The sequence below is a fragment of the Aulonocara sp. 'chitande type north' Nkhata Bay genome, linkage group LG23 (assembly GCF_057382095.1).
Source record: "Aulonocara sp. 'chitande type north' Nkhata Bay isolate Kocher_YH1m ecotype deep benthic linkage group LG23, A_spYH_male_GT1.1, whole genome shotgun sequence".
NCBI classification, from domain to species: domain Eukaryota; kingdom Metazoa; phylum Chordata; class Actinopteri; order Cichliformes; family Cichlidae; genus Aulonocara; species Aulonocara sp. 'chitande type north' Nkhata Bay.
The window spans coordinates 6,787,711-6,804,958 of NC_141365.1; the positions used below are offsets into that span (position 1 = coordinate 6,787,711).

Genomic DNA, 17,248 nt, shown 5'->3' on the forward strand with positions numbered 1-17,248 from the left:
CTGCAGGGAAAACTTTGGCTTTTGAAATGGCACTCCAAAAATGTCTGAGCAAGGACGTCAAGAAGTGGAAACTTTTGTGATTTCTGTGCTTGAGAGTTTTTGAAGGTTTTCAAAATGGTTTAGATTACTCATTTAGAATTTTAGAATATTTTGTCTGCAAAAAAATATGAAAAAGTAAGACACAAATTCATTATTTTATTTACATACTTACTTTAAACAACTGAATATTTTATGATTCTTCAGTTTGATCACATACAACTCTTCTGTGCCCACTAATCATACAATTTGACTTAAATATATTTCCACCTTCCATGTGCTGGATGTCTGTTGCAGCTGACTTTGCATTTTTGGCCTTGCTCCCTGCTGTTTTTATGGAGCGCTGTGTGTAAAAATTCATCCTGCAGCAAAAACAAAACGAGGCATATTGGCATACTGATGATACAATCACATTGAAAATGTATCAGTGAATCACATGGCACAAACTCAGTGTGTTTAATCATATAGACATGGATTGGATAATGTGCTGCAGTTCAAAGTGAGCAACAGAATGATGAAGAAAGGTGCTTTATGAGACTTATTTGGATAATATTGGCTTGTTGATGCCAGATTTCAGAAGAAAAAGGTCAAACTGCTTCATAAGAAGTAAAAAAATAACTCAAGTGCCCACTACAACCAAAGTATGTAGAAGAGCATACCTGAACAAACAACACATCAAACTCTGAAGCTGATGGGCCACAGCAGCAGAAGACTACACTGTGCAGCACTCCTGTTAGTATAATTCACCATGTCCCAGAGCTCATCTCAAACTGGTTTCTTTAACCTGACAGTAGGTTCATTGTACTCAAATGGTCTATAAAGTCACAGGATCTCAATCCAATACAGCGTTTTGGGGTGTGGTGGGACAGCAGATTCACATCATTGACTTGTTGCTCACAAATCTGCAGCAACTGTGTGATGCTAGTTCGTCAATATGGACCAAAATCACTGAGGAATGTTGTGAACACCTGTGCATGAAGAATGAAAGCAGTTCTGAAAGAAAAAGGGGTGCAGCCTCAGCAAAGTCTACCAAATACAGTAGCCAGTGAGTGTATACCATAGCTTGGATTTAGGTACCATAGCATAAAGTAATGATACTATATAATGTTCTATAATTTTGGTTGTTGGAAGCTTGGGTAATTTTTTTGGTGGTGATGGGGAAATCATTTTGTGTTAGTATCTTGTCCAAGTACGTTTGCCAGTGATTACTTACATTACACGCTCCCTTGATCCTTTGCAACCTTTAGCTCGTGGAACCAAGAATGCACACAACTGAGACTTCAACTCGAATTGACATTGACCTGTTAACATTATTGTTGTCTATGATTAATTACAATAATTACATTGCATAATGAGACTTGTTATTCCTGTCCCAGGTGTTTATCTAGATCAGAGACTTGCAGGGAAAGGTCACGTAGAACAGCTGGGTAAGCTTTCCTTACCAACTGCTTAAGTCCCTCTTAGGAGATCCCCACACGAGCTGTGAGAGCATTTATATTAAACACAGTCTTCTAATGTATATTTGTATCAGAAACACATTTGTAGTTCAGTGGAAGTCAAACACTGTAGATGGAAAAACAATATATTAGACAGGTAGCATTTATTGATGTTAATGAATCTGCCTTTTAATCGAGACTACCAAAGGGGAGCACACCTCAGCACAAGCATTGTGTGGAATAAATCCTTCATGCTGAATGATATCTTGCATAATTAAATAAATATTTGCACAAGTAAATGAGCCTCTTCCAGCCCATGGTCAAAACGCTCAGAATGCCACCAAAACCACAAGTAAGCTGAAGTCTAATATTCACTATATGACTGAGCAAAAGATTTTTGATGATCGCTTTCTGTTTTCTAGAAGGTTTTCTGCTAAATCAGCTAGAAAAGCAGAATAAGATGGATATTAAATCTGTTAAAACACCCCTATATGTAGGTGATAACCTTTATTTGAATTGTAAATAATAACTTTACTTTCAACGTAAAGTTTTTGTTACAGGATCTTCTAGACAGATTTCTTGGTAAAAACGTTAAGATCCCTGTACATGCGAGATGCGTCTGTGGTAATTTGGTACATGCCTACTTCCACATACAACCTGGATTCATCATGAATTTTTCAGACCAACATGTAGCCAGCAAGGTAGGTGGAAGTGCAGCAGGAATCAATAACCCCAAGGTTCATTGAAATTATTGATACTTCCCAAATGCTCAGAAGGAAAGGACTAGGTTGAGTGGCGCAAAAAGGACTAATAAACATCACATTTCTGAAGAGAAATCTTAACCAGTTGTGTTTTTAAAATAAAAGCTACAGAGAGAGAGAAACTAGAGAAAGGCGTTTAAATTCGCAGAAAAACTATTGCAGTGTTTTAGATGTAAAAATCAATAACAGCTCTGATAAATGAAAAAATACCTTCAAGACCTACAGCGAGCAGAGACAATCATCTGCTTTTACTGTATTAAGAAGCTCTGAATCTATTATAACGCAAAATTATTGACTCTTTGCATGTTTGTGCTTTTCTAACATGCTAATCTAAAATAAATAACCTAAACATGAGGCAGTGGAATCATACTGTAGTCAAATACAATTTATTGGTTTAACTCTGTAGTGGGATATATGTAACAGTGACGTTTGCATTCTGAGGAGCTCGCATTTTTACAGCCACACACAAAGAATATAGTATATGTATGTGGAAACTACCATATTTGCTAGGCACTAGGTATGCACAGTACATGTTAGGACACATGACAACTGCAGAGTGGCTCAATAAAAGAAATTCAGGTCCCTGACTCAGAAACGCCTGCACTGCACTGTTGATTTTTCTTAAAGTGACGGCTGGAGATTGTCGGCTTGCTTTGAGGGAGTTTCCCAGAAAAGAGGTTGTCTACATTTGTCTGTAGATTTAAGGTATTGATTGGCTGTAAGTATTGGCTTTGTACCGAGTCACTGTAATATGGAAGGTTGTTAGACTCACAAGTCAGGGATCTGACAACAAGGAAAGAAATAATAAATAGAAACCGAATCATGTCACACCAAATCCCATAAAACACAGAAACAGCCAGTATAAAATTTGCATCATATATTTTTACCTTCTAGTTGCTTATTGGTCAGTAAGAGTGAAATAATCCAAACTCGTTCGCATAATTGTACATCTATGATAATGTCGATGACACAAAATCATATCGTCGCTCGGTTGTTATGAACAGCCCTTGTATGTAAACATTTTAAACACCCTGAATCCCCACGCATTCCTCCTATTGATGACCTCAGAGAAATAAAAACTGGAATGGTAGATACTGTAGTTTAGCGTCAGAGCAGCACTGAAGCTAAGAAAAACGAGGCTCTATGAAGAAAGCACAAAAAGAAGCAAATACAGATGCTTCTGTTGCCGTTTCCACTGCCGTGTCTGAGCGTGCATGTGTGTGTAAGCACAGCTGACTTACCAAAGCCTTGAGCGTGTACTGAAAAAACCGAACAGCTGAGTTTTTGTAACATTTACATAACACTAAATATGTTTGTAAAGTTGCAGAAGAAGAAAAAGTGCATTTACAGGATTGAGGGGAGCACGCTATTGACTCATCAGGGGAAAAAATAACCCCAAAATGCGCTGGTAAAAGAACCAGGCTTTGCAAGTTGACTGGGGTGTGACATTACAAAACTAACTTAAAACGCAAACAGTAGAAGAAACCATGCAGACCTCACAGCAACTGGCACGTGAGTATATACAAACTCTGTGTGGTAACTGTAGAAAAACAAGCGATGCATCCTCTGTAATACAAACAGCTTTTCTCTCCTTTAATTATTATTTTCAAGTAATATCAGTTCATACCAGATGATAATATGCATTCTGTCAGAGATTACAAAGAGATTCTTTTTTTTCAAACATTTTCTTCATCTGGTTTTTTTTTTTTTATAGCAGATCTACATTTACAGTAAACTAAGTTACATTAATTAATAGTCTGGTTTACATGATGCACACTATGTTTACACATAGAAATACCATGTTTGTCAAGTTAGTTTGAGTGGACAGTAAGCGCGGTTTAAACGTATCTGTTTTCAAAGACAGATGTTCAACAAATTCTCAGTAAAGTTTGGGAGCGCAGTCTAAAATATGAAATATTGCATCTTCGTTAACACCTCAAGGGCAGAACATCTTCTGCATACAGTGGTCATTCACTCCATTTCAAACAGTTATTGCTTCATGTGATAAACATCACTTTCAGACAATAGGACTGAATGAGTGTTGTCTGATTTTTATGCTAAATCACTGTGAGGTTTGCATACAAAAGAATTGCAATCGTTGGAACTTTGGTTTCACTATTTCCACACTTAATTAAAACATGGGGTTTATTTATAATTATTAAAACTGAGCTAGTAATATCTTGTGATATGAGTAAAGGTATTGACTCAGTCTGGTTTACTCTCTTTCTCTGTTACCCCATCATCCTTTACTGTGTGCTTTCCACTAGAGTAAAAATATCTAGAAACTAATTTAGTCACAAATGCATTTCCTGTCCTAACAGAGTGCCTCCAGGAAACAATGTGAAGTTCAGCAAAATACCATTCTCATAACAAGCCTCTATTAATTATTTTGGAGTAGCTAAATAGGTTCCACAGGGCATAATTTGGGGATAAAACAAAAGCACAACAGACCTCAAAAACACGATACAAAAATACTTATAAACCTTCAACTTTGTCCCATTCAGAACTCTCAAGGTGGATAACAACGCCTGAACTGAAACTAAACAAAATGAAAATGCAAAATGATCATAGGAGAGGAACTCATTATTGGCACTGTATAATGAAATCCAATTGAACGAGAACAATAACAGTCCAAACAGACCCGGGGGATTCCAATTTCCACACTCATTACCCAGTAATGGTTCAGGCATTAGTGAGATGAGGTGAATAGAATAGCAGGTCCAGGAGAAAAGGTTCCCTTCCTAATGCTTTTGGACACAAATTGCCAGTATTCCATGACCTCTTATTGAAGCCTTAATGACAGAGGCACACTGCAATATACATCCTGCAAAGTATCGGCACGGTCCTTGGCTGTGGACCAAAACCGTAGCATCAGCAGCGGCATTGAGCTTCGCGGGAGTTTCATTATCGGTGTGAATTGACTTTGGCGTAGTGACACATGGCCCAAACTGCAACTAAAGAAAAGTGAGATTAGGGGTTAGGAAAAGAATGAATTTACATTTTGATGAGGGAATTTACATTTTAACTATAAAATTTATTTTACTTGGCTGGCAGTGAATTACAATTTGTAAGGTTAAACAGAACATTTTCACAATTGTGGGATATTACCACTTACATGACTTTAGTCCATAAACCTGCACTCCAGGGGATGATGTGTGTGTTCGTCAAGCTCAGGTCCTCCATCAGAGGCCATATATATGTAATTAAAAGGAATTATATATTTACACGTCTTTATGATCTACTTAAAGCCGCATGAATCAGTTTGTAGCTACTTGAGGGCAAAAGTCTGACGTCACTTACCTTAGAAAGTTGCTCACATGAGCAGTATTACACTACATATTATTGCATCACAGTTCTTTTTTACTGGGATGCTGGTTAACTCTGTTTTGGTCTCAACAAGGTCATTAAAACATTATTCAACAGCTTGTTGCTGAATTTGTCTCTGTTGTTGCTGCTGTGCAGGTCATTTCAATATTAATCATTTGCTGGAAAAAGACTGAACAGTACAACAAACTTGCAGGTGTTAAAAAAACACCTGATTAGAGTCAGTGCTAATTTAAAGTATAGTGATTAATGCAGCTTTAAATAAAACAAATAGGCAGACATATACTGTAGAAATCAGTGGCTTGGCTTGAAGAAACAATACAATCGTAATTTCAGCATTGAGGATATTAACTGTCTGTGATCTGGGACTTATTTATCTGAGTTAAGGGCTATCAGATCTTATTAGTCTGATTTTAAAAAGTCAAAGTAGACTGCTTTTAGACTGTATACTTTGAAATATCATCATTAATATTGTGTAGTCTTGTTCTTATAAATTTGGCCTTTTGCAGCCAACCTACTGAGAAAATCTGCTCAAATATAGCAATAAGATCCCACTAAAGTGCCAACTTCTGATACTTTAAGCACATCCCTGAATCTCTTTAACTCTCATCCAACCCCAAGTTTGCATAAAATGAGGTGAAGGAAGTGGTAGTGAAGCAAATCTCCCATGTGTTGTGGATTATGTTGTGAATTAAAAACACTACTGTACCATTACCAATCTGTGCAACTAGTACTTCTGTGAGTAGAAACATCTGAGTGCTGCAATTTTAAAAGTCACCATACCGACTTTATTATATTAGAATGGTCGCCTATCAGATTCTCCCTGCTGCATCTCATTCGACATTCATACGATCGGATAGTCAAACTGGAATAAAGAGAAGAGGAACTGTAGGAGAGATAACAGAAATCTCCCCATGTTCCTGTAGTCAAGATCCTTGTTGAGTCACTCTCCAAGTGTTTTTAATCAGGTTCACAAGTTTGAGGATAGCCTGGATTTGACTTTGATGTGGTCTGTCTCAGGAAGGCTCACTAAAGAGTCCTTCTTGGGGAGTCCCGATTCTCCCAGACCAGTTCCCACTCCTCCTACTGCTACCCCTGCAACAGGTGCAAAACCATGAACAGAACCAGGGAGGGATGCTACAGGAAAGGCCCCAACAGACATCTGGTGTGGGAGAACCACCCTGTGTGGTATGCCGCTCCGGATGCCTGTGTGACCCAGTGGGGTGTGAGGGGGCTCGATGGAAGTAGAAGAGACTCGTGTAGATTGGGGTGGACTAGGGACAGCTGGTTGTCCCATCTCGTGAGGCAGTGAAGGCTGAGAAGCTGACAGTGCCCTGGCATCTTGGCTCAGACTTCCCATTTGCAAAGAATGGGTGCTCTTATGTGTGCTGGGCCTGTGCACGGGGCTGGCTATGTGCTGCTGGACTAGAGAAAGCTGTGAGCCTGAGGTGGGACCAGCCAGGGCACTGGATCCATACTGGAATGATCGCCCACCGACTGCTAGTGGGCTTTGGACAGGGGGGCTGGACAGGACCGGAGGAAAGGCACCAGAAACAAGGAGTTGAGACTGAAGTGGAGAGGCTGAGACAGGGCTCGATACACTTTGCATCACCTGAAATCTCCTCATCATCCTGGGAGACTGCAGGTTACCCAATCCCACAGAGTTTCCTTGCATCGGGGCACAAAAATTCATGGCTACAGCCTGCTGGAGAGTGGCAACTGCTGAATTGTGGGCAGAGGAACTTGGAGGCGTAAAGATCCCACCGGTCAGTGGAGGCGTCATGGACATGGCCCGTGGGCGTGGCAGATCCACCTGTTGAACCATCTCCCGATCATATTTAACTATCTCCTGGATCATCTCGTTCTCACGATTGTTGAAAACACCTGAGTTGAGATCATGCTGAACTTTGTGCATCAGGATCGAGTTCTTCTTGCCTGTAAAGACATGGAAAAAGGAAGAAGTGTTGCTATAGCAAACAGAAACAATGCAAAAAATTAAAGCAAAAACAAAACAGACTTTAATGCTATATTTCCATACCCTACAATTTGTTAATAATATGCTAAACAGAAAAAAGCTTAATTTACACATATATACTGATATAAACAAATATACTGCCTGTATCCATTTTTTGCAAACAAGCAATCCAAGACTGATGGACACGCAGACACAGAAACACCCTCTGCCTACTGTAGGGTAATGCAGAGGTGCAGGCAACCATTATTTCTGCAGTGACCTCAGTGCATATGATGTAAGAGGGAGCATTTCACTGACAATATATTAGCCCTACAGGAGAAAACACTATTTACTTCAACGTATTTCTAACGTATATGTGCAGCTAATTGACGGCTATTGCAACTGCTAATTTAACAGGTTATCAGTAAACAGCACCAACTGATGCCTTTATTGCTAAATTTGATGATCGCAAGCATCATAAACTGCAAACGAGAGATTAGTGAAACCATCTGAGGAAAAGGTCTGTGTCCCAGTTTATATGGCATGGGGAGTCTCGCCTTGTGTTTGCTGGCAGATGCTAACAGACCACATCCAAATCAGGAAGCCAACCTCTGATTTTTATGTGAAAAAAAAAGAGAGAACCTGAGCTGCCAGCAAAGCACTGAATCCAGCCTTGCCAGCTCAAAGCACAGCTGGATCCAATGCTGGATGAGTGGCCCCAATTTCAGAAGCAGTTGCACAGCCGACTTGAGGCTTTTCCCCATCATCATCTCAGCTGTGAGTGCGGTGGCCAAAAACACGCACTTGAACAAGTGATGTGTGATCTATTTTCTTAGCAGAAGCATACACTTGGTGAAGTAAAAAAACAGTCACGTGATGAATCCGACACTAAAAACTGCAATTTGTCCAAGGAAAGAAAAATACAGTATATGCACTCTGATCTACAGTAACATGGAATGCACAGGGCATGAATCAATGAGTTAGAAACCATCCCAGCATGCACCAGTTCATTCCTTAATTCAGTTGTGTGTTATAAATTCATGTGGTGGTCATAATGCTTTAAAATATCAAGCTGGTTTATGTGATCTCAGACTGTAAATGACTCACAGAAATGCACTGCTTCTTATAGCAAAACCTCTTGAAAGCACTCAAAAGTAAAACAGTAAACCAGCTGGGATTATAAAGGCAGATTTGTACGAGGCATTATGATGTATGCCACTGAGGAGTGAACTGCAGAAGCCCACTTAGTCCTGAAAAAACTGTCTGCACAGATAAAACTAAGACAGAGTAATTCAGGTGAAAGCAGGTGTGCATTTCAGCTGAGGGCCATCCTGGGTCACAGTAGTACTGCAGAGAAGAGAATAATGGGATCGCACAAGTTCAAACCCACTGCTGTCAGGCAAGTAAGATGACTGTGTTAGAGACTATTGTGTATGATACCTGCTGAGTGCCTTCCCTCTGATGTGAGGCCCAGATAGGCTGATAGTCAGTAAACAGGCTCTCTCTCTCTAACACTAACACCTATTCACTCTAACCAGTGGCTTACATGTGAGGAGAAGGCAACTAACGGTGAGATCAGGTGAACAAATCCTCAATATGTCAGATTTCAAGGAGAAAAGTAGAAGGTTCATTGCAGGTGAGCATTAGATACTGTTTAAAACAGGAGGCAATGAAGTATGAGAAAAAAAGATGGACACTGTGATGTGTTGCTGCAGGGATTGGACATGTTGAGACCAAAGACAAGATGTTGGCAGCCTTCCTAGCAAAATCCAGATGACCCAACATCTGTTGTGCCCTGGTAACAAAAAGGGACTCACAGCAGAGCACAGCATGTAGAGAGGTTTGTGTGTTCATATGGAAACTGTAGTATTGTCAGCTCGATTCACCAGTGCGGATGGCAGCCTGGAAAGCTGACTTCAGAGCTAGGTTATTTGTAAGTGCAAAGCCTGAGATCTACTGTACATCACAAACAAAGATTATTATTCTACCACAACCAGCTGCTAAGCCAGAAGGAGAACATGAGGGGAAGGCTGATGATGATTTGGTGACTTGTGCTTCACCAGCATGATACATTTGCTGCATGTGTGGAATAAAAACACTCACAGCTTGGGAGTTTAATAGTAGAATTACAGTGTGATTATGAAAATCTGCACTAGAGTGTGCAAACACATCTATACAGGTTGATCATATTTAAACGTCAGCAGTTTTGCTTGATTCTGTGTATCAAGCAAGATTTTCCCACAGATGGGATTCTCCTGATAATGCCAACAATCAGAAAAGGGGGAAACGCTGTAACATGTGTGGCCCTGGAAATGTATGATTCAATTTAGCTTTTATATAGACACACAAAAAATCAGAAGGCTTGGAGAAAATTAATCAAAAGTGTGGGTGTTCCTGGTAAGTACTGTTGCTTCATTCCAGCTCTGTGTTGAACTCCTCCTCCTCCCACTGACTTTTATGGGGATTTTATCTGCTGATAACACAGAGCTACTCTCTGAGGTGTTTGGAGGCTTGGAAAGAGGAGACAAAGGAATGCATATTTGTTGGCTTGCATCCTTGGAAATTCTCTTAGGGAAAACAGCAGTTGGAGAACTCGGCATCACACAAAATTATTGTATCAGTGTGCAATGAATGTGCGATCTAGCTGCCTTTGAAATGGTTGCATTGAAGGGGATCAGGTCTGCATCTACTCGCAATCCTATTGCGATCTTCAAAGCTACTTTGGTGCATCGAGACTGGCAATAAAACAGCAATAAGACCGAGTCAGTCTGCTATCAGTTTGTGATTGAATGACATCAAACAGATGAACAGGTTGAACTGTGATAAACTGGCAGATTGACAGAAAACTGACATTAAAGGTACATTTACATCAACTACTTACATTCCAGTCAGAACCTCATAGATCGTAGAATTCCTCCACAGACAGTAATGTACTTATTCTAAGACAGCAATTTAAGTGCAACATTACATTGGAAAAAGACCCATAGAAGAGTTGTGTATTCCACAGTACTTGTAATCAGTTGCCAAATCAAAAAAAAATTCAATGGATTCACCAGGGAACCACCAATTTGTCTAAGTCACAAGGAGGTTGCTACCATGTTTTTTCTCTAGTGTGACTGAGCCATTGAGAGATGGAATTTCTCATAGATAACGTGGTGTTTCTTGTCATACATCCTCCTTGGGTGCTTGTAAACTGGCCATGCTGTAGTGCCAGGCTCTGCTCATCAAATGTGCATCATAAATAGCAGCGATGGATGACAATAAAAAGAGGAAAAGGCATACAACCATCTGATTGCATCCTCTAAAGTGCAAACTTGGTTGGGGATTATCATGCTTTTGAAGAAGTTGGCACTGCAAGTTGGACCACCCTCATCTGCAGAATTCAGAGATAAAGCACGGATAATACGTCACTGTTTTCACAGCAATACCATTGCCAAGTAACACCTAGAGTTTCTTTTACTAGCCATTGATTAGTAGAGAATAATGACACATACACAGAAGGTCACACAAGTGTCTCTATGTCCATTAATGGCCTACACAGGTCAAACACTGTTGTCATTAAAATGCACGGATGGCTGAATCAGCATTCCTCATTCAAACTTCTAGTCATAAATGCCCTCACAGAAAACAATACATAACTACTGAAGACAATTAAGCTTAAAGATTTATTTAATCATGAAAGCTATTTAACCAACAAAGCATGTGTCTTTTATTTAGACTCTTATGTTCTTAAGGCACCTTTTTATAGATCTCTGTGTCTTTGATCCACTTGTTTTCTTCTGAGAAAGACTGTTGAGAAAGCCAATTAAAAGAGCTCATCATTAGTGACTAGTATGCATCAAGTATGCACGGAACCCGGTGGGAATGTTTGATTGGAGGTTTGGTCTTGAAGCAGACAATCCAAGCCTCTCTTTAAATATGTGAGTTGCCTGACTGAAGTCTGCTCATGTGTGGAAACTGGCTGCTATGGCAACAGCTGGCAGGTGGCAGATTCAGGGCCTCGTGAACATATGAGGTGTGGTCATGTGATGAGGGATGTAACATTAGCTGACCTTGGGGGGCATGACGGGAGACGGAAAGTTGTTTTTAATGTGAAGGAAAATATAAACTGTCAATCAGCATTCATGAGCACATCTTTGTGTGTTTTTGTTTAATATTTGTTTTATATACATTCACTCCAGACTGAGGCTACTGAACAATCGCTGGAAAAAAAATCAGAATTATGCATTTCAAGTAAAGTAAAAGTTTTAACTGGCTTTGCTTTTCTTCCCAAAATGGCAAATATCTACCAAAAGAGTTAAACTGCACTAAAACAACTGAGCTTAAGGAACCTAATAACATACAAAGATACATATTCACCTTTGATTTCTTTCCTGAGCCGTACACACAGCCCTTGTTAGGATCATTCATAGACTACATCCCAGCTGTCAGACCGTGCAGTGTTTTGACAGAGACATCACAGTAATGAATGAGTATGTTTTCCTTATGCTTCATTTCATCTTGTGAATGACTCATAAGCTTATGAAGACAGCAATGCGCGTGGCTTTTATCACTGAGGCATAATTATCCAAAACTAAATCTCTGTTCATATCTCTGTTCATAAATCATGTCAGAATAAATACATTTTTACTGTTTATTGTTCTTTCGCACATTTTTTCTCTTTTCTTTATTGTAGCCTAGCATGTTTCTGCATAAATTTAAGAGACGATATTGGACTGAGGAGCCTGAGTGCTGCAGTACTGCACAAAAGCCTTACAACACCCTTAATTATTTAAATTTTGCTTCCAAAAAACGGACCTTTTTGCATTTTTAAAAGTGGTCTTTGAATACTTATTCTCTACCGTTTCTAAAGGTCTTTTTCATTTTCTATCATTTTCAGTCTTGTCCATGTACCTGACCATTTTCAGAGGATTGTTCTTTTTTGGTTTGCTGAACCATTTAACACTGAATCATTCGAGCATAAAAGGCCTCCTAACTCAAGTAGCAGCTTAGCAAAGAACCCGTTTTAAATTATATCTTTAGACATTGTGTTATCAGCAGCCGTTCACAAAAACACATAATTTGTTCCAAATTCTTAACAAGGTGATTCCCCAAGAGCTATGAGCTGAAAGCTTTGATTGGTGTGCAGTATGTTCTTAAAAAAATTGAGAAAAGTGGACAAATGGAGGACAAAAAAAGGAAGAAGTGGTAAGCCTTAAAAAGCTATCTACAACAGATGAATAGTATCTGAAAGCTGTGGTCTTAAATATCTTTTTAATCTTTTGGCTTTTGTTTTAAATTTCTAAACTTTTAATCACATCATAGTAAAACACCTACAGGAGACTACCCAAATCTATATTGAACATAATGGCAGTCTTCTTACCTATCCTGTCCAATCTGTCAATGGCAACTGTCTCAAAAGCCCTCCTCATCATGGGGTACTCCTCCAGCACCTCATTGAAATTGTCCACAGAGAGAGAATACAGGCGACAGTAGGTGTCCGCACGCACACTGGCTGTCCGTCTGCCACGGGTCAGCAGGCAGATCTCTGGAGGGGTGAGAGATACGGTCAGAACAGAAAATGGCAAACCCACAGATTTCAGTGCGTTAGACAGCAATAGAGAAAAGAAGAGAAGAGGTCTGTTAAGCAGTGCGACGCTCAGCCAAAACACTGTTACAGTACATTAAATGTTAAAATGTTCTGTTATGTTTCCGCACAGGCTGTGGAAAACTCCTGGGCTTAAGAAAATGTGTGCTCAGAACAAAGGCTGTGTGTCATCAGCATGACCCGCTGAATGTAACCCTAGGTATTTCCTCATTCACTAGCACTACACTGACAGCAGTGTATAGCATATATAGAGATGTGCTCCATTGCATTCAGTTGTTTCCCTTCCCTTCTTTAGTATCTTCTTCTCTATTACTTTTCCCTTTTATTGGCTGGAGCTGACTGTTGTCTTGACAACCATATTCCCTCCTTTTCCGTTCCCTGAAAGGTTGACCTCCTCTGACTCTCTGGGGAAGGGGGAAGGGGATGTGGGGGCACCAGGATACTCCATTAAGAGCAGGCACTGCACTGGACTGTTCCTGTCTGTTTATATGAGGTTTCTCACGAACTCAGAGCAATCCAAGGAAGTCGCACTTTATTTTATTTTATCTACTTTCTAATGTCACAAAGTTAGTTATATTTCCATGTGTATCTGTTAAATCCACTACCAGACAGCAATAACATCTGTGTTTACACCCCTGTAGAAAAATAGTTTTGGTGTCTACGATGAGTAATTTTTAAAAATTATATATTTTTTGTTACCCGTCAGTTTGGGAAGTCTTAAAGCTTACAGTAACAGGTGTGGCAGACACAGGTAGCTGTAGCTGATACCTGTCTGCTAGTTGAATGAAATTCAAGTATTTTAATACTTTGTTATTGAGGACTAATTAGCACATATATGTGTATATACACATTTTTATAATATATACAGTCCATTAGATTCTCCGTTAGCATAAGCTTCTTTTCATACCGGCTGACTCTCTCTGCAAGAAAGTTTTTCCACCAAACAAAGGTACTGATGTAAGGCTACACATACATGCACTTACACATTTCTAGACAAGCGACCTATAGTGTGCAATAGAGTGCATTCATATTAATTCACTGACATCATATTAAAGCAACTGCTAGTGATTACCAGCAGTTGCTTGAAATCCACTTTTGTTAGAATTGTAGGAAAAGGCATCATGTTCAGAAAGCTCTCTTGAAATTGGAATATCCCTGTTTACACAAAACGCAGCCATTTAGATACTGGTAGCATCAATAGTGTCTACTGGGAAGTGCAGACAGAGGATAATAATACCAATGAAATTGCTGCCACTGAATTAAAAGGGTTTCCAAACCACTGGGTGACCATTTGTGGCTTGTAGACGGGGAAACTGCCATCCTTAAATATACTGAAAGAACAGAGAAAGGCTGGATGGTTAATGTGAACTGTGGCAATTTGGATCTTTGCTTCAATTTTGGATCATGATCATTGTAACCTGTTTCTGTGGCATCACCAGCTCTGTTTCCTGTTTCAGTTAATGTAATATCTGCAAATTCTCTTATTTACGGCTTCATTTTCTGATGTGTTGACAGGAATTAACCCGTTCCCCTGGGATTTTGTTGGGACACCAGAAGAATCTGAGTTACAAACTGCTTGTCCACAGGATCTGCTCACACACTGTGTAATACAGATGATGATTATGAGGTTATGTTTGGCTGTATTCACTGTGGACTTTATGGAAAGGGCATAGGGGTAAAAGAGGAAAAACCGTTCCTCAAAGTGCAATCTACCCCATCTGTGTGTGATAACTGTACAAAATGTAGTGTGGTGTGGAAAGGAGAAAATCCACGAAAAGGTTCCTTAATGTTAGAAAATCTACCAGTGGCTAAGGTTAAGTCGGATACTAAAATTTAAAAGCAGGTAAATCCAATCAAAAAACACTTTGTGCATTAGCTTGTTGGTGATGGTGACATCACCATCTACTTAGTGCTACTGACTTATTCAGAGATTTTACCACACATACACACCCCACTGGAAGTTTAACCGTGTTGTCCCCTCGGTTCTTAGCTCACTGCTAGCTGTGTGCATGGAGACCTGTGATTTCCTCCCTGGTCGCAGGCATGACTTCAAACACTCGATGTCTGACATTATAACTAAGCTGTAGTGCCTCTTCACCTCACTGTGCAATACCTTTTGTGCAATACTTTTGTAAATAGTCAACGGTGCAATAGACTCAATACTTGAAATGTGCAATTCACTTGTATTTTTATTTTTATTCCTATTTATTCTATTTATCCCCTTCGTATATTTTATTTATATTGTCTCTGTATTTATATATATGTGTGTGTGTATAACTCTGTAACTTCTGTCGGTGCTGTGCTTTTTTGGAAATCGAATTTCCCAGAGGAACCCACCCGAGGGATTAATAAAGTTCTATCTTATCTTATCTTATCTTATCTTATCTTATCTTATAAATGGCCCCATCATCTTCATTCTGCTGTGCTAATTAGGTGTTATTAATTAGGTGTGTGTGTGTGTGAATGGATGTGTGCATGTGCGTGCTGTGCAGTCATGTCACTACAACAGTGCTCTGGGCAGCTGGCACATCAACGAAACTGTGAGTGGACAGAGCTTCTGCAGAGGGCATTGGATGTTAAAAATGCAGCCCAAAGAGTCACGCTACAGGACCTAAAAAGTGTATGTTGGTGTGTGTGTGGGTTTATGCGTGGCAATAGTAGCACCACATGCTTCTAAACAGCCACAGAGGAACAACAACCCGGGAAAGTGGGACAGAAGTCGCCGTAAGGCTGAACAAGAAGTCCAAATAAAACATTGGGGTAGTTTTTTGTTTATCTGCAAACTGCAAAAGTAACACACACATCTGTGATATTACTGAAGTGTGGGGCTGTCAAACACAAGGCCCAGGGACCAGAAATGGCCTGACAAAGACGCCAATCAGGCCCATTGGACAGCTTTGGAAAATGTGAAAGAGAGCAGAGATTTTGGACTTTTAACTGTATTTTCATAGGTTTTACAGTATTTCCTACTGATAAAGACATTGTTATTCACACTACACCAAAGTAATTGAATAATAGATAAACAATACCAATTAAACTACAAAGCTCACTGCCTTTTCTAGGCAAAACATTCTCTGTAATTTTACATATTTAATTTTTGTGCCGACTGATTTCTGTCATTTGCTACAGCAGCATTTCTTTATCGTGTAGGAAAACTGAGATTTACTGTTGAAATTGCACATTAAATGAGATTACATTTGTAATGAATTATCTTTACACAGACAGAAAGGGGAGTTTTGCTGCTTTGGCCTACTTACGATCAAAGTGAGTTTTAGGTGGACCATGATGTAAAATGAGTTTTACATCCCTGCTGCAGTGGATTCTAGTGGGAAGTAAAGTGTAAATAACCCATAGAAGAACAGAAATGAATAGAACTGAGTAGATTACTGAGTAGTTACATACCTCCAAAGTAGGAGCCATCCATCAGCTTCATGCCAATGCTTCCTTTGGTCAGGACGCTCACCACCCCGTGCTGAATGAAGTACATCTTCTTGCCAATTGTCCCCTCTCTGATGATGTAGTCTCCAGGCTGAAATACTTCAAATCTCAGTTTGGTCAGCATGGCTGTCACAAAGTTGGGATCTGCGTTGGCAAACAGCGGCATGGAGGCCACCAGCTTACGGCAGTTGAAGTTGACAATTTCCTAAATGGCAACGGGAGATACAAATGGTTAATCTGCGCAGATTTTTAGCACAGGGATTTACAGTTAAAGATACAAACACGGGTTTGGTGATAGCTGTCTGAATTAGACCATTTTATAACTAAATACATACAGAGAAGGCTGGAAGTAATCGATTTTAAACACGGGGTTACATTTTTCAGATGAAACAAGGATAAATGACTATTTTATTGAATTTATTCCATCTTATTTCATCTGTGGAGGCATGTGTGTATTCACGGGTGAGTGAGTACATCACAGAAAATGTATGGGATTTTTTTTTTTTCATACCTCGCGCAGAGGCTCATTAAGCTCCTCCAGGATGCTCTCTTCATCAAACATCTTGCCCTGGTATCGGTGCTCATAGTAGTCATGGATTTTCTGTCGGAAGTCGGCTGGGAGTTTGTGGAATGACATGTACTGCTCCACTTGTTTGTACTGGAAGATGGAGAGAGGCATAGGAGAATATTAATGAGAATGAACAGAAGCATA

General features: G+C 39.7%; 1 protein-coding gene across 1 annotated transcript in view; it reads right to left on the reverse strand.

The window, feature by feature from the left end:
- Positions 1–1,828: 1,828 nt before the first annotated feature.
- Positions 1,829–17,248, reverse strand: part of hcn2b (hyperpolarization activated cyclic nucleotide-gated potassium channel 2b) — a 42,986-nt gene continuing 27,566 nt past the window's right edge. Inside the window, exons 5-8 of the mRNA XM_086283041.1 lie at positions 17,048–17,194; positions 16,501–16,741; positions 12,874–13,038; positions 1,829–7,492 (exon numbers count right to left, since the gene is read on the reverse strand). Coding sequence (XP_086139167.1) covers positions 6,528–7,492; positions 12,874–13,038; positions 16,501–16,741; positions 17,048–17,194 — 1,518 coding nt within the window. The 3' untranslated portion in view covers positions 1,829–6,527. The remainder of the gene's footprint in view (positions 7,493–12,873; positions 13,039–16,500; positions 16,742–17,047; positions 17,195–17,248) is intronic.